Genomic DNA, 24,076 nt, shown 5'->3' on the forward strand with positions numbered 1-24,076 from the left:
ATGTATAATTACACAAAATCTGTTGCTGCCTGACAGGAAAAGGACAAAATTCAAAATGCCTCCCTATCCAGTGTAAACTGTGTAAACTGTGTATGTAGCTCGGTGCTCCTCCTCCTGTAATTTCTTCTTCTGTGCTCCCCACTATAAATCTTTTCTGCGGCCCCGCCTCTGCTCTTTTGTACAATCGTCCTGTGGGAGAGGTGGGTGACCATATTTCATTCAGTTGGTAATCCTGAACCATCCTAATGTTTCTCTTGGTTTATTAGGCATCTTTAGTCTCAATGTTATTGTTATGTCTTTTCCTGTCAAATAATGGCTACAATGTCAGCGGAGTTACATTTAATAATAGTATTTTTAACAGTTGAAGACCGCTGGCTTAACGCTGTGACAAGCCGAACTGACTTCCGGGTTGCCGATGTCATCTGTATTTTCTGTGTGTAGGAGCACGAGTGGAAAGTGAAATTTATATGGAGGTTCTGCTGTTGTTTATTCTGTCAGGTATGTTTTTGTTGAATTTGTGGTTTATTACGTATAAGGATTTTACCGCCCAGTCGTGGCGCCCCCTTTTGTACAATCGTCCTGTGGAAGAGGAGCACAAGTGGACAGTGAAATTTATACGGAGGTTCTGCTGTTGAGCGGCACGGTGGACGACTGGTTAGAGCGTCAGCCTCACAGTTCTGAGGACTGGGGTTCAATCCCCAGCCCCACCTGTGTGGAGTTTGCATGTTCTCCCTGTGCCTGCATGGGTTTTCTCCGGGCACTCCGGTTTCCTCCCACATCCCAAAAACATGCATTAATTGGAGACTCAAAATTGGCCGTAGGTGTGACTGTGAGTGCGAATGGTTGTTTGTTTGTATGTGCCCTGCGATTGGCTGGCAACTAGTTCGGGGTGTACCCCGCCTCCTGCTCGATGATAGCTAGGATAGGCTCAGAAAGCGGTTCAGAAAATGGATGGATGGTTCTGCTGTTGTTTATTCTGTCAGAATAAAAGATCGTCTCCAAAAAGGTCCCGGTGTCACACCATTCTTCGAACCGACACAACACAGAAGACCACCGGTCACACTTGTCACTGAGTATTTCAAAATGATGGCCTCGGCTATAAGAAAACTGCCAACACCCTGACACTAAGCTGCAGCATGGTGGCCAAGACCATACAGTGTTTTAACAGGACAGGTTATACTCGAAACAAACCTCGCTATGGTCAACCAAAGAAGTTTACTACACAGTCAAATCCACAGGATGTCTGTGGAAATACATAGAATAATGAATGCTGCATTGCTGCAGAGGTTAAAGTTGTTGGGGGTCAGCCTGTCAGTACTCGGACCATACGCCACATACTGTATCAAATTGCTCTTCATGGCTGTCATCCCAGCAAGAAGCCTCTCCTAAATATGATGAACAAGAAAGCAAAGCAAACAATTTACTGAAAGACAAGCAAACTAAGGACATGGATTCCAGGAACTATCTTCTATAGTCTGATGGACCAAAAGAAAAAATATTGGATTCAGATGCTGTGCAGCACGTGTGGCAACAACCAGCTGACATGTCAAATGTGTCTTGCCTACAGCCAAGCATGTGGTAAAGTGTCATGTTCTGGGGCTGCATAAGGGCTACTGGAGAGCTACAGTTCACTGAGGGAAACATGGATGCCAACATGTACTGTGACAGAGTGAAGCAGAGCATGATCCCCTGCCTTCAGAAACTGGGCCAAAGAGCAGTATTCCAACATGATTAAAAACCCCAAACACACCTCAAAGACAACCGCTGCATGGCTAAAGAAGCTGAGGGTTAAGGTAATGGTCTGGCCAAGCATGTCTCCAGACCTAAACCCTATTGAGCAAACTGTGACACACAGTTTGCTCAATGGAAAGGTGGAGGAGCACAAGGTCTCTAACATCCACCAGCTCTGTAATATTGTCATTGAAGAGGATTTCAGTGGCCATCTGTGAAGTTCTGGTGAACTCCATGCGCAAGAGGGTTAAGGCCAATGTTGGTAAATAATGGTGGTCACATAAAATATTGAGACTATGGGCCCTATTTGGACATTTTCACCCAGGCTACATTAACACTATGTTCCCGGCGCCATGGGAGCTTTGTTTTAGGCCACCATGGACAAATGGGATTGTAGTGAAACAACGCAGGGGAGCAAATAGGACAGGCTGTCATTGCTGTGGATGCCAGGGGAGATCTTTAAATTTTCAAAACATTTCACAAGGCAGTCACAGTGCAGATGAGAAACCTAGTCGGTTGTAGTTAAAATAATAATAGGGCTTAACACAATTTGGCAGCGATCCACCTCCTACAACACTAAAGCTAAGCCACGTGTTTAATTTACCTACAATGTCCACCGGGGGTGGCCGACTGGTTAGAGTGTCTGCCTCACAGTTCCGAGGACCGGGGTTCAATCCACGGCCCCGGCTGTGTGGAGTTCGCATGTTCTCCCCGTGCTTGCGTGGGATTTCTCCGGGCACTCCGGTTTCCTCCCACATCCCAAAAACATGCATGGTAGTAGGTTAATTGACAACTCCAAATTGCCCGTAGGTGTGAATGTGAGTGCGAATGGTTGTTTGTTTGTATGTGGCCTGCGATTGGGGGGCAACCAGTTCAGGGTGTACCCCGCCTCCTGCCCGATGATAGCCGGTATAGGCTCCAGCACGCCCGAGACCCTAGTGTGGAGAAGCGGCTCAGAAAATGGATGGATGGATGGATGTCCACCGTGGCAGAGCCGTTTATAATGTTTGATCTCAATTGTGAGAGAGAGCATGAAGGAGAGAGAGCCTGCGTATACACTGAGCACTGTGCATGTGAATAATGGGATCTTTTGCATGTTTGGTATGGCGATATGGATTAGTGAATTTGTTGACAAAAAAATATCAAACCTTTATTGAATAGCAATATACATGTTAGGCTTTCATGCAGATGGCACAAATTCAATTCCCTGCCAGTGTCCGAATACCCAGCCACTGGTGGTCTCAAGCCTGGATAAATGACAAGTAGAAAAGTTAAGGACACTCTTGTAAGAGATTTTTAATCTCAATGAGGTTTTCGTGGACAAATAAAGGCTAAAAAAAATTAAATAAAAAATGGGTGGTTGCAGCAGGAAGGGTACCTAGTTTGAAAACTGCCAAACAAATCCAGCAAGTGACTCATTGTGGCAACTCCCTTGATGGGACAAGCAAAAGTCACAACAAGCTGTACAAGCTTTACACTGACTACATTGTATTAAAGTATAATTTCTTCATTGTTGTCCCATTAAAGAGTATTTTTAAAAGGTTACATAAATGTGGAGTGTACTCACCTTTGTGAGATACTGTAGCAACATTTAGTTGTATGCTTTTAGTTGTTTTTGCACAAAAAAGAGAAGTCATTTTAAAGGATTCATTTAATACCGATGACTTAAGTTTTTCCATCACTGTTTAACACATATTTTCCCATGTGCATCCTAGATGCTGAGTCTTGGCTGATTAAAGCAGCACAGCAGGAAGTGAAGCAAGTCGCAGCTATTGAGCGGTCTTAGTTTTGAACAGAACAAAAACGTGACGGCATTGCCGCTGGTGCTGAGAACGTCAATTTTGCTCTTTAGAAAAGGGGCACTGCTCAGAGACTGAAAGCAAATCAACACAATTATCGATCCAGACAACCCAACCCTGTAAATTGCACTCAGAGAGACTAACAAAACAACAAAAAACATCACTAGACTTTTATTGACAGCAAGCACTTTGGCTGGCACACCTCACTTCCTGACTAAAAACACCCAAAAGATACAGTTGATAAAGTTTGCAATGTATTTATTTCCTTTTTATTTCCAGCGTTTGCATCGCATTAAAACTTCACCCAATTGTGTGTGATGGTATTAACAAGGTGTGGCATCATGGTCAGCAATACTCTAATGCAGACACTGCATAGAGGCACTCTTATCAACCTCTGGTCAACAACACCTTTCTTTTTCTGGTGAGAATAGATGTAATCTTTGGAATCACTCAGCTCTGTGGACATGCTAATTCTTTACTTTTGGGATGGAGGAAACATGCTGCGACTTCTCTGTTATGGGTTTCTTATGTAAACATCACTGATGACGAAAGCCACCTTGAACAAACAGAAAAGCTTCTCTCTTAAACAATGCCACACATGCGAGGAATCCATCGCTCGTGTGTGTGCATGCTAATGTGACTTGTCAGCCTTTCCGCCCGGTGTCACATGGCAGCAATATGAAGGTGCAAGTGTACGTGATTCCTGTGTAATGAAGTCAGACCGGCATTGTGCCATTGTCACATCCGGTAGCTAAAGCGGAAAGTTGCCAAGTGAAACTATAACGAAGAATATGAGGACACTATTGAACATCAGAGGTGGCACCAAGTCATTGCTTTGCAAGTAAGTCTTACCGTAAATCTTTACCCTCAAGTCCCGAGTCAAGTCCCAAGTCAGGCAAGTCATGAGTCAGGTCCCAAATCAAGAAAAGCAAGTCCCGAGCCCTTCACTTTCTCTACCCTCGTGTCAATTTAACTATATATATGATATTTATACATTTAATTAATATATTATATACTTATACTGACGGCACGGTGGACGACTGGTTGACACATCCGCCTCACAGTTCTGAGGTCCTGGGTTCAAATATGGTCTCCATATGTAGAGTTTGCATGTTCTCCCCGTACCTGTATGGGTTTTCTTCAGGTTCTTGTGGTTTTCTGCCCACATTCAAAAACATGCATGGTAGGTTAATTGAAGACTCTAAATTATCCTTAGTTTTTGCCCCTTCAAAAGCGATCGATAGTACGTTTTCAGTTATTCTATGAAAAATTATACATGCCTTGACTTTTTCTCACTTTATTTCTGAAGTGACATTAAACTGACCTGTCACAAATGAGAATTTGCATCCAGTAGTGCTGCAAATGAGAAATTAAGTATCCTACTGACAATTCTATAGAATAATCAAGTAATGGAGACATACCGTTGGCTGAGCTGGTGAGGGAGTTGTGGGCATACTCAATCCAAGGAAGGAATGAGCTCCAGGATGTGGGGCTGCGTGCGGCAATGCAGCGAAGGGCTGATTCCAGGGATTGATTTGCCCGCTCCGTCTGGCCGTTGGTCTGTGGGTGGTAGCCGGAAGACAAGCTGGCTGCTGCGCCCACCAGCTTATAGAATTCCTTCCAAACCAGGGAGGAGAACTGGGGTCTTCGGTCCGAGACGATGTCGATGGAGATACCGTGGAGTTTGAAGACATGTAGAACAAGGAGTTTAGCAGTTTCAAAAGCAGAGGGTAAATTGGGGAGGGGTATGTAATGGACGTATTTGGAAAATCGATCGACAATAGTGAAAATGATTGTGTTACCTTCAGAACGGGGCAGGCCAGTAATGAAGTCCAGAGCGATGTGGGACCAAGGGCGGCTCGGGATGGGTAAGGGGCGCAGCAAATCAGTTGGAGACAGGTGTGAAGCCTTCCCACGGGCACAGACGGAGCAGGCTTGGACGAATTCCCAGCTGTCCTTGACCAGGCTTGGCCACCACCAGGCTTGGATGTAAGGCTAGTGAGGGGAATTGCGACCTTTCTGTAATTGCGGATGAAACGGCGGTAGAAGTTGGCGAATACGAGGAAGCGTTGTACAACCCCAATTCCAATGAAGTTGGGACTTTGTGTTAAACATAAATAAAAACAGAATACAATGATTTGCAAATCGTGTTCAACCTATATTTAATGGACTACACGACAAAGACAAGATATTTAATGTTCAAACTGATCAACTTTATTGTTTTTAGCAATAAAGCTAAAGCAATGCTCATCAAACACCTGTTTGGAACATCCCACAGGTGAACACGCTAATTGGGAACAGGTGGGTGCCATGATTGGGTATAAAAGGACCTTCCCTGAATTGCTCAGTCATTCACAAGCAAAGATGGGGCGAGGTTCACCTCTTTGTGAACAAGTGCGTGAGAAAATAGTCGAACAGTTTAAGTACAATGTTCCTCAACGTACAATGGCAAGGAATTTAGGGATTTCATCATCTACGGTCCATAATATCATCAAAAGGTTCCGAGAATCTGGACAAATCACTGCATGTCAGCGGCAAGGCCGAAAACCAACATTGAATGCCCGGGACCTTCGATCCCTCAGGCGGCACTACATCATGAACCGACATCAATGTGTAAAGGATATCACCACATGGGCTCAGGAAAACTTCTGAAAACCAATGTCAGTAAATACAGTTCGGCGCTACATCCGTAAGTGTAACTTGAAACTCTACTATGCAAAGCAAAAGCCATTTATCAAGAACACTCAGAACCGCTGTGGGCTTCTCTCGGCCCCGAGCGCATCTAAGAAGGACTGATGCAAAATGGAAAAGTGTTCTCTGGTCCGACGATACACAATTTAAATTGTTTTTGGAAATTGTGGACGTCGTGTCCTGCAGGCCAAAGAGGAAAAGAACCATCCGGACTGTTATGGACGCGAAGATCAAAAGCCAGCATCTGTGATGGTATGGGGCTGTGTTAGTGCCAATGGCATGGGTAACTTACACATCTGTGAAGGCACCATTAATGCTGAAAGGTACATACAGGTTTTGGAGAAACATATGCTGCCATCCAAGCAACGCCTTTTTCATGGACGCCCCTGCTTATTTCAGCAAGACAATGCCAAACCACATTCTGCACGTGTTACAACAGTGTGGCTTCGTAGTAAAAGAGTCAGTCAGTAAACTATTCAGTTGCACCTTGGCTTTAATATCACATGTACATAACACAACAACTAACCTTTATTCTAATTCAAACCAAGGACAGTAGCACTGTTTCTGACCACCTGAACTGTTTCCAAGCTAGAAAAGAGCGTCATCTAACTCCGACCAAACAATATAAATAGTGAGCAATGATTAAATGCAGCAGTAACGAGGACTGATAGTGTGCTGTCCTCACGACACGTGACACGCCTATGTGAAGCTAGACAGCCAGCGAAATAATACAGAAAGCGCGTACACAAGGTGTTCTTTTCTTGTTTTTATGCAGGTCTCTTGTGTTGATGCAAATATCAGACTGATAAAATAGTAACTGAAACAAACAGAAAAATATATAATGTATACCTACATTGTACATTTGGTGTGTAAAATACACAAACTAGGTACCCTTACAGTACACATATAACAAGCTGTTATAGTTAGCTGGTGAAACATTTTCAGTGTTGAAATAAAAAATATTACGGACCTCAAACTAGTGCTTGTGAACATACAAATACTTACAAAGATGAAAATGCCCCAAGGCTAAAATGTTTAGAGCCCAGTTTAGCATGATATGAGCTGTCTTCAGAGCTCACTTTTACTGTGACAACTAACTTGACTTGATGCTCTTACACTGCTGGCAAAACAAACGATCCATAACAATAAGATGTCTCACTCTGACAATTTTACTCCAAATGTTTTAATGGTTTGCACCACTATGAAATGAAAATATTTATTATCAAATATCAACTTTTTAACTACCAATGTAACCTGATGAAGTATGGACGTCTTTTAACACACAGACATGTCAGATAGTGATAATAGTGTCTTGGTATTGAGTGGTTGAAGTTAAGAAATGTGCCACATCCCTGTATACTGGTTTAAGCCAGATATTTATAACTTATCACTTGTAGACAGTTTATTCCTTTGTGCGTTGTACCCAGAGCCCAGTCAGAAAGAGGTGGGAAGGATTGGGTGTAGCAAACCATTTATGAGGCAATAGGGGTTGCTGTATTTTTGTTGTTAAAATATTACATTACAACCAAGTACTATGGTTTTACTCTTTTCTAGGTTGTTTAAAAATGACATTTTAAAAAAAATATATATATTTTTTGATCTCTCAAATTTTAGGGTTGCTGGGATTTAGTTAATGGTGCTTCAGCACCCCCAAAAGTGCCTATTTGGGGGGAGGGGGGGGGGGGGGGGGGATGATGCAAGCGCACCCTAGGTCCCAGGTTCGTATTGCAGTGGTAGTGAGAAGCATGTTTATCCAAAGACTTAACATTTAAGTGTTCATTTATATCCCATAGTACAATTACAAAAAAAAAAATCTTTTGAAGTGCTCCACTCAATTGAAGTAGCTTCGATATGTAGTTTAGATTTATAATTTTTTTTTTCATTTTATTGTACTTTATCTTCATTTAATGTCGATGAGCTTGTAATTTCCATCTCCACGTTCACTCCGTGGAGCTTGCCCCACATCCCTCCCGTGCTGCCCTGTACACAAACTGTGTGTTCAAAGATCAAGTGTGTGACCTGAGTTGGGAGAGAGATTTTCTGCTTATTTATTCTGGTAAATAGTTTTGCACGGGACACATGGGATTTGCTCGTACGCTTGCCTTTAAATAAATATATAATTATGGCAAAGTAACCACCGGCATAAATGTGATTGGCGCACGCGAGTGACTTCCTGGAACGCATCAAGTGCTGTGATTTCTTCCGGGTTTGAGACTTGTTTGGTTTGATTGGGTGTATCGCCCAAATTGACAGAAAGTGTGCCGCTGTGACCCCGTTCGTGCTCCGCAGGCGGCGGTGGGCTGTCAGGACGATGTTTCGCCTGGATTTCCACACCTGTGTGGCCCGGTAAAAGCGGTGGAGTTTGTCCTCAGACACCTGTTGCTTCACGTAGGACGCGCGAGGAAAACGGGTGGCCGCACACTGCGGATTTTCTCACCCCCTTCGCTGATATTTCGAAGAGTACACTTGTTTAGCAGCTATGAAGGTCACGGTGACTTTTGGGAACACAGTGGTGGTGGTTCCGTGTAAACCCGAATGGACCGTCCGGGATTTAATCGACCAATCTACGCGGAGATACCGCAGGACTTTGGATCAGGTAACTAACCCTTATGTTCAATTAAAAACACATCAGTTCCCCTTTTTTAATTTTATTTATTTATTTTTAACTTCGTGTCTTCTAATGGAGAGTGTATTGGACTTGTGGTAATTTGAAAAAAGAAAATAAATAAAGTAATTCCTCTCATTCTTTAGATTTTAACCACCTGCGATTGATTACGTTTTATGTCACTTCACATGGTAACATGAGCCTAACCACAGGTACAAATGGAACTATAGCAGGTGGATACGCGACGTGCCAGTGTAGCGGCCACGTTGGTGGGGGCAAAGTTCCCATCAAAGACAATGTACCAGTCTACTGATAATAAATCATAAAGTGCTCATTTCTCAAATGATTTTCACGGTTTACTTTTTTTGTCAATGAATGCATTTGGGAATTCAATCACATGCCCAAAATCTACTCTGAGAGTGTTCAGCACATTCCAACAGCGCTCTGAGCTTCGAACTGTTCCGTAGTGTAGCAGAGCGCGCTCCGAGTCTACTTTCGAACGGACCCATTGTCAAGTCATGTACGCTCTCTTAACACACACTTGAAAAGGAAGTCCCAAAAATATTGTCACCTATTAAAGATATAAAGTTATCCCCAGTTCCTATGGTGTGATTGTACAGAGTTGTGTGCCACCATATGCAGCACAATGTGCAGGCATCCTTATTTTGGTTTTCGTGCCATCCACAAACATGGAATGGGCTGATATGTTGCCCCCACTGGCCGAGCGTTGCCATAGGCACGCAGCTCAAAGGCGTGTGTCGAATCTACGTATTGATCATATCTATGAACCTAAAGCTCAAAAACCTCACGTTTTCCTGTCGATTGGGAGACGAACTCATACCTCCTCTTGTGTGTGTGCTTAATTTATTTGTTAGGCTACCATTAATTACAGTAGGCCTAGTAATGATAACATTTGATTAAATGAGAATCAAGAAAAAAGGGGGTGGGTCTGCACTTCCTGACCATAATTACATTGTTTACATGCAAAAAGGAGTAAAACTGTACCCTTTTGCCAGACATTGCGAATTTGCATTCATACAGATTAGTATCCCCATTAATGCACGTTGAGCCCCTTATACCAAGGACTCAAATTTTGTGTTTGTCATACTCTGCTGAAAAGTAGAATAAATTACTCTGTGAGATACATAATTTGCGTCACCAGGCAGAACAGAAGGTGCATGCCAAGTTGCCACCGCAGGGATCATCGTCACCTACTGTAGATATTGATACATTTGGTAATATGTTTATTTGTTCTGGATGTTATGCAACATAAGGGTGTGACTTTCATACCTGCATGATAATTATAAACTTTCAGTACAGCGGAACCTAGTCGGTCACAACATGTTCTCTGACTCTCATAAACCTAATTAACTGTACAAACAGTGCTTTAATCCATCCATCAATTTTCCATGCTGCTTAGCCTCACTAGGGTCGCGGGCGTGCTGGCGCTTATTTCAACTGACTCTGGGCGAGAGGCAGGGTACACCCCGAATTGGTCGCCAGCCAGTCACACAGCACACATAGACAAACAACCACTCACACACTCATTCACGCGTTAAATACTATTTTAATAGGAGTGGGAACAAGCCACCTCACAATTGAGTTTGATTACGATTCTGAGAGCTTGATTTCAATTTTATTACCAATTAACGACGCTCCTTAAAAGGCCCATGCCATCAGACTTTAAAATTTATTATTTTTTTTTAATAATTCTTGATGTCCTTTTATCAGGCTTGCAAGATAATTTTGGTTGAAAATGCCCAGAAAGTCCTCTTTCAAGCTATGTATTCTAGTTGGTCTTTTTATGCCTAGCAGTCGAAACGGCCCGATTTTTCCTTAATATGCGACATGTAAATAAGCTTTCCTCTGATTGGATTGCTCATTTCCCCCAATTTAAATATGGAAAGCAGCTTCACTCTGATTAGCTGTTGCGAATGGTGATGTCTCGATAGCTGGGCCAAGCATTCATAGCGACCTCGTGTTTATTTCATTAGGTGTGTGTGTGTGTGTGTGTGTGTGTGTGTGTGTGGGGTGGTCTTACACTATCATTTTGAAGCAGAATTCACAAAGCTTTGGATTGTTCGCCCACTACTCACAAGTCACAACCCCACAGAGGAGGGCACGTGTCATGTGGGTGAAGTAAAAGAGAGGATATTTTGAAAGCGGATCCCGTTCAATCCCTATAACATAACTGGCTTGCGGCGTTTATCTGTCGTGCACATTTTGGTGACAGTGACTGCAGTTACATTCAATATTATAAATAGCAATGTGACAACAGCTCCCAAAAATGAAAATCTGTCAAAATGCGAAGCCTGGTTACAATGGTCACTTTAATGTGAGTGCAACGCAGCAAGAATTGAGAAAATAGGATGAGGGACTCGAAAATTTAGCTTTGTGCGTGCGCTGGGTGGGACAACAACTTTTTTGGAGAACTCTTTTGTGATATCTATAGAAAATCTGGTCAAAAAACTGATTCAAATTAGAGTAAAACAAAAAAAATGTAATTATTTGTCAACATAGCTCTACAAAAATTCACATACTAATGTAATTGGCCATGCTGAATTGTCTTATGAAGATGCTCATTTAAAGGCCCTGATTAGGATATATTGACAAAAAGTCATACATTTTTTAAAAGGTGTGGTCTTTTTTTTTATTTTTATTCTTTTAGGAATAAAACCATTGCCTCGGTTTTTATTAACATGTTGGCCAACTATACTACTGTATTTTGATGGCGGGACTTGGAGAGCTTTGTATTTTAAGGGCCCGAGCAGCAATCGCTGCAAGGGACCTATTGTAGCTGTAGAAATTATTTTACGTTGTACTTGGTCTAAAATGTTTGGGGAACCACTCATATAGTGTATGTAAACGTCTGGTTTCAACTGTATATGAATTTGGGGCTGTTCAGGTATGAAGGTTTTGCTTCATCTCCACTACAGCTATGATGGATGTGGAAAATGACTCTGAAAAATACAGGAAATCGATCAAAGTTCATATCATTTTCTAAAAAGCGTCTGATATTGTAATCAGCTAAACAATCGCTGGTTTCTTAACTGACATTTGATTAGTCAGCAGAAAGTGTGCTGTTCTATGGTGGTAGTTTGCTATATGTGTTTCTCCTCAGTGTGGATGTAAGAGGCCCTACCTGTCGACACCGACAATAGCTTCCTCTTAAAAGCTCTGGTATCTCAGTGGGCAGGTGGAAGTTGACTGTTTAATGCCCTCAATGCGGCCGCAGTCTGGGATGTGCGTGGCAGACAGAAGGCTTTGTCCTCTGAGTGATGGGGGATTAGGATTGGTGACAGGCCACGCTCTTATCGCCAGGCTGCGCCGCTTCATCCTGCCTGTGCGGCCTTTCCCTCAGCGAGTGCCGGTGTGACAAACACACCAAGACTCACACATACTCACACGCTGGGCTTCAATGACAGCCCACTCAGCCCACTGGCCCCTGTTGATTCCGAAGCAGTCTAAATGTGAGTGTGTGTGAGTAGATTACACTTGGGGCCTCCATCCTTCTTTAACGGGCATTTTAATTAGCCGCCCTGTCTTGGATGCTGACTCAACAGCCTGTGGCCTCCTCCTAATAGAAGCAGATGATCATGAGGGCAGTGCAGCTCCGCCAACAACACCCACATAGCAGCCACGTAAACGTCACATCCTCAGGGCAGCGTCAGCAAGCCATTTTTAATCACTGAAGTTGGGCTTGTTTATGGTGATGCTAAGAGGCACGTAGACCTTGTTAATGAGATGTTTACTTCAGCAGGAGCTTGGCTGTGACTGTTTCGTAGCTCTGACTTCCTACCAAACTGACAAAGCCTCAAACTCAGTACTGCGCACATGTTGACACCATGGTGGGCTTTGAGTCCTCTTTGAAATACCACTATGTGATGATGGTGGAGAGTTTTATTTCTTGCTCTACCTTTGTCCAGCACCAACATTTTCACTGCACACTATAGTGCCTATATGCTGCCACTTGATGACTTGCCAACAAAACATTAGCATTTCTTCATGATGTATGCGTCACTCCGCTGTGTGTGTGCGTGCGTGCGCATGTCAGACAAAGTGCCATACAAATGCCATGTAGCTTTTTTTCACTGCTAATTCATTCCCACGTATAACAGTCGTGTAATCGTTTGTTTCAACAGCCGCATTAACTGGTGTTTTTTTTTTATTCTACATTGGAGTTGGGGAATTGTAAATATCCCATTTGGAACTTATGAGCTCTGTTGCTATTAAACCAAAATCATGGCTGATAGGAGCTAAAATTAAGTCAGCCTTTGCTTTGTTTGGTAAAATGTAATTTGACTGGAGAAGTGGTCTTTTTTGGGCAGCTATGATGATTGTTTTTTGGGTTGTGGATAACTGTTTTTTCATATCATGTTATTATTCTTTTTGGTGCATCACTATGGGTTATTCCCAGTTTTATGGAATGTAGCATAAAACCCTAAACCCATTTTAGGCAATCAGAAGCATTTGCAGAAGAGGCACCGTAAAAACATGGAGCTTGATGTGGTATGCTTGGGATCATTGTCCTGTTGGAGGATCCACTGACACCCAGGCTTCAGCTTCTGCATTGTTGGCCTGACATTTTCTTCTTTAGGATTTCCGAATACTTGATTGAATCCGTACTGCCCTCCACATGCTGAATGTTTGAAAGAATTGGAGGAACATCACTGAGCCACCACCATACTTAACTGTAGGCAGGGTGATCTTTTCTGCTTATGCTTGAGTCTTCCTCTAGTTGTTTCTACAGTACAGAATACCAAAATGCTTGCAGCTCATTTTTAGAATATCGGTTCCAGCGGCTCATGTTCTTGTGAGTCAGTCGTGCTGGATTTATTGACGTTTGGACATGGAAACCTTAAGTGTAGTAAGAGTGTTATTGTTTAATCTGAAAAAAAACAACAGTGCCTGTTGACTCTCTAGCTTCATGTCTTTGTCAGCTAGAGATGTCTCAGGACTCAGAGGGCCCTTGTTTATACTATTGATAATATGTAGCGGGAATCAAAATAATTCATGACTTGAACCCCATGCTGAGATTTGAAGTGAAATGGTCATAGCTGTCCACCATTTCCACTCTTGACTGAATCCCAAGTCCTTCCCCGCTATGGACACAGAGGGGAATTAATAGGGATTGCCAATGAGGAACTTCAGACGAGCTTTCTCTTAAACTCCTTTATAGGTTAGTCTCTCTCTCTCTGAAGTGTCACACAGTGATCCCTTTTCATCACGAGGAGCTAGGAGGAGGATGTTATCGGGCTATGCACGGTTGCCCAAATAAGACTGTTGCCAATTAGAAAAGGTGCCATTTGTGTTCTTTTTGATGGAAAATCATGGCTTGCATTTCTTTCTTCTTGTGACATCACTGCATGATTTACATCCTCGCATATGAGTTATTCATTGTTTTGTTCTCCAGCTGTGGCTGGCATCTGCGCCCACTCAAGGCCTCTTTATACTCCCGCGGTCGCACGGCTGACAATGCCCGCATTGCATCACGTGACCGACGAATTGGCCCGTGCGACCCCTCTGTGTAGATTGGCGCGGAGATCATCTCTCGTGATTGGTCTGTTTTTGTCACATGCTGCGATGATGTTAATCACCGTTCCACATAGCACCTACGCCGCCGCCTTCTCGATCGATTTTTGCAGCATAATTAAACGTATCATCTGGTCATCTAGGTCCACTTGTTATAGCAGACTCTGTTCCACGGTCGCTATTGTTGTTGCTTTGTTCCTTGTTACTGAAACGAAAGGAAAAACGGCTACTGGAAATGGCCACTAAATGCAGAGGAAACTCCATCCTGTGGCGTCCTAGCCAATACCAGCTGTAGCGACACCCCCGACTTGGAGGAGAACTGCAGTACACTTTCAAAACAGCGTGTGTGAGTAGCGCTTGCGTATAAAGGCAAACTGCCTGCGAGATAGCCGCAGTGACGTCAGCGCGGTCGCCGTCCGTGCGAATATAGAGAAGCCTCAGTCCCAAGTGCACGCCTGAGGCAAATGAGTAGCAAACAATGGCACCCATCAGGTTTGGCCGGTTTGGCCTGTGATGTGCACATGCTTTGCCCTGATGTTGCTGCAGATACTGGTGGAGGCATACTGCTGTACTTAAAACTGGTCAGTGGCTCCAATACAACCAGCACAGTTTCACGTTATCTAGTAGACCTTAATCAAAAGTCTAAAATGGTCAGTCTTAAAAAAAGATTCATTTCCAAGGCAGAATTTCAGTATATGATCTCATTAGATTGTGCTAATGAAATGTAAATCTTATTTGTGTTAATAATAAACTAAATTTTCTCCAATGTCTGCCTGGCCTTCTCGCCATAAACTGCCTCAAAAATGTGAGGAAAATGTATTTGTCAGTGCACCTCCATTTTAGTGAATGTGGTTTGAACAGATCAGACATTGTAGCCTGCTCAATGTCTCAGCCCTTACAGGGTGTGTACATTTTGAACTCTGTCTGCATTGTGATAGTGAAACCAGTCTGGAATTTGACCGCTGGCACTCCATCCACAGAACTGAAGAACTGTTTTTTTTTACACATTTGTCTAAAGCACTTGCACTTTTCTAAAACAGTGGTCCACAAACCTTTTACACCAAGTACCATCATCATGACCAACATTAAAATACAATCGCGCAGAGTTCATAAAAAATGAGGCAGGTTTGATTTCTAAAAAGTACATTGATTATTATTGTAAGCCACTGTAACATTATGTACAGGTTTAACATAAACAGTGTACTGAAATATATGAAAATTATTCAATGAAAATGTATTTGACATGCACAAATACAAATTGTACCTCAATGATTGTTTAAAAACAAACAGTGCTTAAGGATTAAATGCAAATGTATTAGACTTACAAATTAAATACAACTGAACTGTACATAAAAAAATTTACTACGAATAATGTACAAAAATTAATGAATAAAAAAAATGGTTGAAGCCACTGAACATTATGCACAGGATTGAATAGTAGACTTTAGTTCAGTTAATCATGTTTTCATAAAAGTTGCCATGTGTTTGGTTGTAAGATGTTTGAGATGTGATGGTTTTATGCATTTAGAAGGTACAATTTCTAACAGAGTCACAAAATGGCAAATATTGGTAAGTCATGGTTGACAAATCTGTTCATATTTTAAGGTTTTGAAGTTATGGGGCTGAAATAGAAAAATCATGTCTCATCTTAGCGATTGACGCCACCCCTGCGGAGTGGACCACGTAAAATTTTTGTGGACCATGTCTCATTTTTGGTTTTATTGTGATTATATTATTAGGCCTTGACATTTTGTAAGCATATATTTTTTGACATAATTGTTTGCCCATGGATTTCATTATAGCAAGTGATCACCATGGCCAAGTTCTGCAATATCCATCAACAGGTTTGGTGGGCACCGGTTTCTGCTTCATGGTCACGCCACCAGGATTACCTAAAAACGTGAACTGTTGGGAGCCCTAGTTTAGTGTAGAAGAGTGCCCTGTTTTCTATTCAGGAGATTTCACTTGACAGTACAGATAGCTACATTCCATGGGCTTTCAATTCTGCAGGGAGAAAAAGGGTCCCAAAGTGGGGGTGATATTCAAGTCAAGTTTATTTGTATAGCCCTTAATCACAAAAGAGTCTCAAAGCGCTTCACAGGCCCACAGTTGTAAATGATTGACGATATCCACTAATCTAAACCCTCCAATCGGGCAAGGAAAAACGCAAAACTCCATTTGGTTGGTTGGGGGGGGAATAAATCTTAGGGGGTTTCCCACTGCTGGAACCTTCGCAGGAACTTCCCAAGCTACCCTGGTAACTTGAGTTCCCCCTGTGTTCCCACCGAAAAAAAACTACCAAGGTGTGGAAGGTTCCCCCTCGATTATTTCGTTCCTCCTGGTGGATAGGGAGTTCCGAGAGCGACCAGGAACTCTTCGAGGAGGCGGGGTGTGCTGACAAATGCTGATTGGTTGACAGACCTCTGTAGTTGTTTACTGTTTCATTCACAGAGCCACGATTACTGGATGTGGTGTTACGCAAGGCCTGAAATAATAGGATTAAAACATATTGAAAAGCAAAACTTTGAGCGTAGCCCTTGGCGAGGTCCGCCGCTGGCCGACTCTGTTCCGCTAAGGGGCGGAGGGCCGACCCCAAGCGGGTGTGTGTGTCTTCCTTGGCCAGGGCTGAGGGGCGTGAGGCTTCCAAACACCAATTTTTAAGTTTTCCCGCTGAGCCGCACTTGGTGGACAAGGAGCAGGCTGAGCTGGCGTTGACGCTTCAGCCTGGAGAGATCTGCTGCCACCCCGGAGGCTGGCCGACTCTGTCCCGCGAAGGTATGTAGGTCTGATGCCAAGCGGGCAATGTGCGTCTTCCTCAGCCTGGCCAGAGGAGATGAACACTGGCGTGAGGCTGGCCAACTGGGATGCCCTGGTCCAATCCAGTCAGTCACAGGGGGAAAAACATAAAAAAAACTTCTGTTCACAAATAAATATTTGCAATGTTCAGGTTTTTCTTTCTCTCATGGAAATGCATGTACAGATAACGAATACTTTATACTGCTGTATTTAGAAATTGACTAAGAGCTGTCCATGAAGTCATGAATTTTGTATTTATTGTACCTAATCCAGGTAAGTTATTTGCAATGCCAAGCTGGCTGCAGAAAGCAGAGTAAAACAAAGCTAAATAGAAGCAAATCCATATACAAACTGTACATATAATGTGATATAATACTACATTTCATCATAGCGCATACATGTGATATAATATTACATTTCATCATAGCGCATGGTGAATAAAAGGCATGTGAGCGGATGTTCTCTAAAGCTGGAGAACTTGAATGAAGTAAAATGTAATTGCCTGAATGCCAAGACCTTAGAAAAACTTGTCTTTTTGAATAAATAAATTTATATGTAGAAGCATGTAGATGACTATATATGTGATTTATTGTTCTCAAATTTGTAGTGGACACCTGGAAGGCTTCAGGCTCATGTCCCTATTGCATTTTCCAGCTGATAAATCACATCTATAGTCATCTGCAAGCTTCTGGTGCACAATTTATTTAGGTATATCATCGCAATAAAATTGAATAAATATATTCTAATTTATTGAAATGTACCTGTATATAATACAACTCTCGACCTCAACGACTATCTGCAGCCAGGTTGGCATTGCAAATGAGAATCGGTTCTAATTGCCTCACCTGGATAAAGGGTTAGGTTTTAAATGTATCAAAATATTTGAAATTTAGATTGATATACTGTAAGATAAGACTTTGAAAGCTTGAAATAATTGCAATTTTTAAAATCCAGTAGGTGTCAGTAATGAGCAACATCAGCCTCATTTGCTTAAGCTACCCTGAGCTAATAAGTGAAATGGAAACACTAACCTTTTGCTACCAGCAACTTAAAGTGGGGAAAGGGGTGCTGTACAATGTTCATTACGATAGCAAGATGCTGTACAATGGTCATTAAGATGGCATGAGAGTCTATTAAAGAAAAAGATAAAAGGTGCCGCAGGGTAAACCCCTTCGGTTGTTCTGCCTCAGGACCTGGCCCTGTCGGTCGGAGCAGAATCCTCCATGGCAACGACTCAGGGAGAAGTGGTCCACCTCAGATCTTGTCCCAGTTATTCGGCGCTGAACCCAAACAGCAACAGCCTGAGATTCAGTTAACACCACCTAGCCCTCTTTAATCCTGATAGGTGCCGTTGCCCATGTTCAGACCACGCCCATTTCCGGGAGAATCACTATCCAGGGAGAAACTCCTCAAGCGATGCTAGAGGCAGGTCCCTAGCCTGGATAAATGTAGAGGATTGTGTCAGGAAGAGGATCTGTCTTAAAACTTTACCAAACAAAAATGAGCGTTCATCCAAAGAATTCCATACCAGATCGGTCGAGGCCCGGTTAACAACGTCCGCCACCAGTGCTGTTAACCTACTGGGCGCAAATGAAAATTCAGTTATTGTGGATCGAAGACGGAGAGTTGGAAAGCGGGTTATTGGGCATAAAGAGAAGAGGAAAGTACAGAGCCTAGAACTGAATGTGGGGACTTTGACTCTTGGTACTACAACAGGTAAAGTCAGGGAATTGATAGACATGATAATAAGTAGAAAGGTTGCTATATTATGTCTCCAGGAGAGCAGGTGGAAAGGCAGGGGGCAATTATTCGGGGCAGGGTTTAAATTATTTTACCATGCTGTTGGTAGGAAGAGAAATGGAGTAGGGCTTACTTTAAAGGAAGAGTTGGCTAAGAATGTCTTGGAGGTGAAAAGAGTTACAGATCGAGTGATGAGGCTGAAACCTAAAATTGAGGGCGTTATGTATAATGAGATTAGTGGTTATGCCCCACTTGTAGGATGTGACCTAGAGGTGATAGAGAAATTGTGGAAGGCACTAGACGAAGTACTTCTGAGCATCCCAGACAGAGAGCAAATTGTGATTGGTCTAGATTGTAATGGACATGTTGAAGGAAACTGAGGTGATGGAAAAAGTGATGGGTAAGTTGGGGATCCAGGAAAGGAACTTGCAGGGGCAGATGGTGGTAGACTTTGCAAAAAGGATGGAAATGGCTGTAGTGAATACTTTCTTCCAGAAGAGGCAGGAACGTAGGGTGACCAACAACAGCGCCGGTAGAAGTACCCAGATGGATTACATCTTGTGCAGACAATGTAATCTGAAGAAGGCTACTGACTGTAAGGTAGTGGTAGGGAAGAGTGGCTGGACAGCATAGTAGGGTAGTGTGTAAGATGACTCTGGTGGTGGGGAAGAAGACAAAGCCAGAGCACAGATATGTGGTAGAAGCTGAGAAAGGAAGAGTTTTGTGTGGCTTTTTGAGAAGAGGTGAGACAGGCTCTCGCTGGACAGGAGGCCCTTCCAGAAGACTGGATTACTACAGCCAAGGTGATCAAAGAGACAGGCAGGAAATTGTTGTCTCCTCGGGGTGCGCTCGGAGCTTTCCTGCTGATTGACCTTGTGCCGATCCGAGCTCTTGTTCCCAGCTGTATGCGTGACCAGTACGGGATGCAGATAGTTGCTTGCTGAGGCTCCGCCGGCCGATCACGGCTAGGAAAAAAACGATAGAAGCTGCATGGCCAGTTTCCTCAATGCCAGAGGTGTCGGAGGACAAAACAAAAGGAAGGGGGGAGGGGTGGCGGCATGACTGAACCACGCCAAGGAAAAACGAGAGCCAGACACGAAAGAGGCTTGACATGAAAGGGAGGGAGGAGGGGGGAGTCAGAGATTAAATACCCAGGGGGCGTGTTTAAGAGGACGCAGGAGTGGACAAGACCACACCCATTGACTTGAATTTGGTCTACAAATTTTGCCATAAAAGTGGTGTAAAAATCCTCTTAATATAAAATACTCCCAACTTTGTAGTCTTTACTCATAGATCAAGCATATAAAATGATTGTTTAAACTTTAGTCTTGGCAAATCAGCTGCTTATGGTTCAATCACATTTCATGCTGCTTGGCTTCAAACCAAGACAAACGGTTCCCAAAGTCTCGCAGCTGCACTGGTAATGTTGACACACTGACACAGACATCAAGGCATACATTTGGAATATTTCTGCAGATTTTGTGAAATATCAAAACGGACATTTTATCTTCAGTTAAAAACAACTGAATGGAAGTTCACGGGTTGCAGTACTCTCAAACCCCAGTGGGTGGTGCCTTGCATGCATGTTTGAATATTAAGCAAATACTTCATTGCAGTATTTGCATTCCATGATCTGTCCCAGCTTGGTCTCCCTGGAGAGAGGTTCCCACCTTTTGGAGGCTGTCTGTTAAAACGAAGAAAATTACTCTTTTAATGACTGTAAACCAAGACCTGCTAATTAGGTTAAGGTCCAGTAGGTGTCTTCTAGTGGTTGTCGTGCACAGGAGGGCCGGTCGGAAGAAAACAGCTTATCAAGTTGTGGGGGAGTCACTGTCACACCTCAGGTTGCGGGGAGCATGTCCGCTACACGACGTAGGGCGAAGGTAGAAGTGGCAAAGGGCAAACGAGGCATATGATGTATGCTAGGTAGGACACTAAAGAGGGAGAAAAAGATCGATACAGGTTGGCCAGACAGAGTGATAGAGATAGAAAGGATGTGCAGCAGGTTAGGGTGATAAAGGATAACAATAGAAATGTGTTTTGTCTGGTGCGAGTAGTGTGCTGGATAAATGGAAAGAATACTTTGAGGAGTTGATGAATGAGGAAAATGAAGGAGAAGCAGGAGTAGAAGAAGCAATTGTGGTGGACCAGGCAGTAGCAATGATTATTAAGGGGCAAGTTAAAGAAGAGCTGACGCACCCACACACTAAAGAGCTGTGGTGAAGGGTGCATGGTGCAGAGTGTAAGTGTACGCCCTGATACCGGAGGGTCATCGGTTCGTATCCCCGCCCAAGCGCATGTTGTCGTTGTGTCCCTGGGCAAGACACGTAATGAATGTGGTTGGATGTTTGGTTGTGGTCGGAGCGGCCGACCGAGGCACAGAGTGGCAGCCATGCTTTCGTCAGACTATCCCAGGGCAGCTGTGGTTACACAAGTCGATTACCACCACAAGGGTACGACTGTGGAATGAATGGAGTGTGCAATCGTAAAGTGCTTTGAGCTCCTTGAAAAAGTGCTAAAAAAGTGTAATGCATTATTATTATTAATACAATAAAACAATAGAATTAAACAAGTTAATAGAATAAACTTTTTTGATCACGATTTAATTTGACCTCATCTACAAATGATGTATCTCATCTGTCCATCGGGGGGGAAAAATAAAAAAATCCTATGCAGCCCTTGAGCACACAACTTTGTGCACCCCATGCTGTGTAATTTGATGTCATTTTGGCCTCCAAAGTTGATGTGGATGGGACACACACATTTGGGACCACAGGTAAAATGTTATTTGGGGCCACCAAAATCGGGCCGGCCTTGGACAAATGTATGGAACGTATGTAGCAATTAACTAAACTATTTGGACACTGCAGATAAATACAGAAATATACCTTAAAAAAAATGTAAAAATAAAATCAAGGGGAGGGAGCAGTCTTGGCAAGCTGTTTTCAAAAATTCGGTGCTCCTCAATCTCCCATTCCCTCTCACTGCATGCAGCGCACAATATCCGTATATTATTAATTATAATTATTTAATTATTAATATATTTTGTGACCATGAGTGCATAAAGAACATTTGGATATCATGATATTCAAATGTTCTTATTACATACCGGTCTTTGCTGTTATTGAGCAGCACCTTCCCCTGTCTTGGGATCCCCTCATATGACAATTTACTATCTATAAATAGTGACAATTTATTAAATACCAATCAATCAAACTTTATTTATACAGTGCTTTTCATAAAATGCAACTCAAAACACTTTACATTAATTAAAAATAAATCAATTCCGACCGCCGCTTGTCCACAACGACGCAGACGCACGCACATGCAGGCCCTGATATTAAAAAAAATATATAATAAATAATAATAATAAAAAAATTGGCAGTCAGTCAATCAGTGAGTTGGAATCACCTGTGGTCAGTAATTGTGTGGCAGGCTCGGCAATGCTAAATTACAACCGACAGCTGTAATCAAGTAAGGTAAATACTGTATAGATACCAGATACACCAATGTCTTGCTACGCTCCCGAGTAGCAAGACGTATTGTAAAGCTCCTATGAGGGGCCGTTAGGGACATTATTCAGGATTAGCTCTCACACTTACTATTCAAATGCTTTCACACACACACAAACTACTGAAAGGCTCTCATAAGGACTACTCAAACACTCTCATTTACACTACTCAAACACTCTCATACACACGAGTCTTGCTCTCATTAACACTACTCAAACACTCTCATATGCACAAGTCTTGCTCTCATTAACACTACTCAAACGCTCTCATTAACACTACTCAAACACTCATACACACGAGTCTTGCTCTCATTAACACTACTCAAACACTCGCATAGGCACGAGTCTTGCTCTCATTAACACTACTCAAATACGTTCACGTGAGCACGTCAATCACATTCTCGCACATCACTGGCATTCACGAGTTCATGTCAATCATGCTCAAACGTGAATAGTGTAAATCTTTTAGGTAGTTCAATTCAAAAAGTGAAATTATAGAGATGAACTGCACACACTCTGTATTTCACATTTAAAATATGTATTTTAATGTTGTGGCACATAGCAAATAAAAAAAAAAAATTCACGATATTGAAAATATAACATCAAACAAAATAGTGAATTAATTCAAGAAATAAAGTGATGTTTAACGTAAAAATTAGGCTGGAATTTGCCCTCTAAAAAGTAATTCAGTGTTTAATCACTGAGTACTGAAGAAAAACTTTTAAACTATATTCTAATTTATTGAGAGGTACCTATATTAAAAAAAAGTCAGGAAATATTTGACTGACTGTGTGTAGTCTGGAGTGCATATCGATGACACGAGTTTCACTACGACAATTCAATTCCTTCATTCCCTTTGGCCACCTCATTAGGTACACTGGCGTAGGGAAGCTTAAACACGACTAGAAGTGCTGTAGGATATGACTTAATGGTCGGCCAATCAGAAGCCGTGTCGTGTATGACGTAGGGCTAGGCTGGCGCATCTATCAAGAGCGAGACTCCATTATTGGACGCGGATGCTGCCGAATACATGTGCCTTTCGGGCTAAAGCGCAGTGGACGTCTGTTTACTCCAGGACTCAAGACAGAGTTTCAACACCGCTGCGTTACAATCTGAAATGTATACGGTTTGTTGCAGGCAGGATGGCCGGATAGTCACATTTAAACTCCCCTGCGCCGGTGTACCTAATGAGGTGGCCAAAGGGAATGAAGGAATTTAATTGTCGTAGTGAAACTCGTGTCATAGATATGCACTCCAGACTACACACACTCAGAGTCAAATATTTCATGAATTTGTTTTTAATATAGGTACATATCAATAAATTAGAGTTGAAAAGTTTTTCTTCAGTACTCATAGAGTGATTAAACACTGAAGTACTTTTCAGAGGGGATATTCCAGCCTAATTTCTACATTAAAAATCACTTTATTTCATGAATTCATTAACTATTTTGTTTGACGTTATATTTTAGTTCCTCAATATGGGGAATCTTTTTTTATTTGCTATGTGCTACAATCATCAAAATAATACATTTTAAATAAATACCGTTCATCTCTATAATTTCACTTTTTTAATTCCATCCATCCATTTTCTGAGCCGCTTCTCCTCACTAGGGTCGCGGGCGTGCTGGTGCCTATCCCAGCTATCATCGGGCAGGAGGCGGGGTACACCCT

General features: G+C 42.5%; 1 protein-coding gene across 8 annotated transcripts in view; it reads left to right on the forward strand.

Moving 5' to 3' along the window:
* The first annotated feature begins 8,377 nt into the window (after positions 1–8,377).
* Positions 8,378–24,076, forward strand: part of pard3ba (par-3 family cell polarity regulator beta a) — a 218,780-nt gene continuing 203,081 nt past the window's right edge. For 4 of the 8 annotated variants that reach the window (XM_061798804.1, XM_061798806.1, XM_061798805.1 and 1 more), the window contains exon 1: positions 8,380–8,817. In XM_061798804.1, coding sequence (XP_061654788.1) covers positions 8,701–8,817 — 117 coding nt within the window. In that variant the 5' untranslated portion in view covers positions 8,380–8,700. Of the gene's footprint in view, positions 8,818–24,076 lie in introns of all 8 variants that reach the window. The other 4 variants (XR_009791988.1, XM_061798810.1, XM_061798809.1 and 1 more) reach the window with 3 other exon arrangements.

The sequence above is a fragment of the Phyllopteryx taeniolatus genome, chromosome 1 (genome assembly GCF_024500385.1).
Source record: "Phyllopteryx taeniolatus isolate TA_2022b chromosome 1, UOR_Ptae_1.2, whole genome shotgun sequence".
NCBI classification, from domain to species: Eukaryota; Metazoa; Chordata; class Actinopteri; order Syngnathiformes; family Syngnathidae; genus Phyllopteryx; species Phyllopteryx taeniolatus.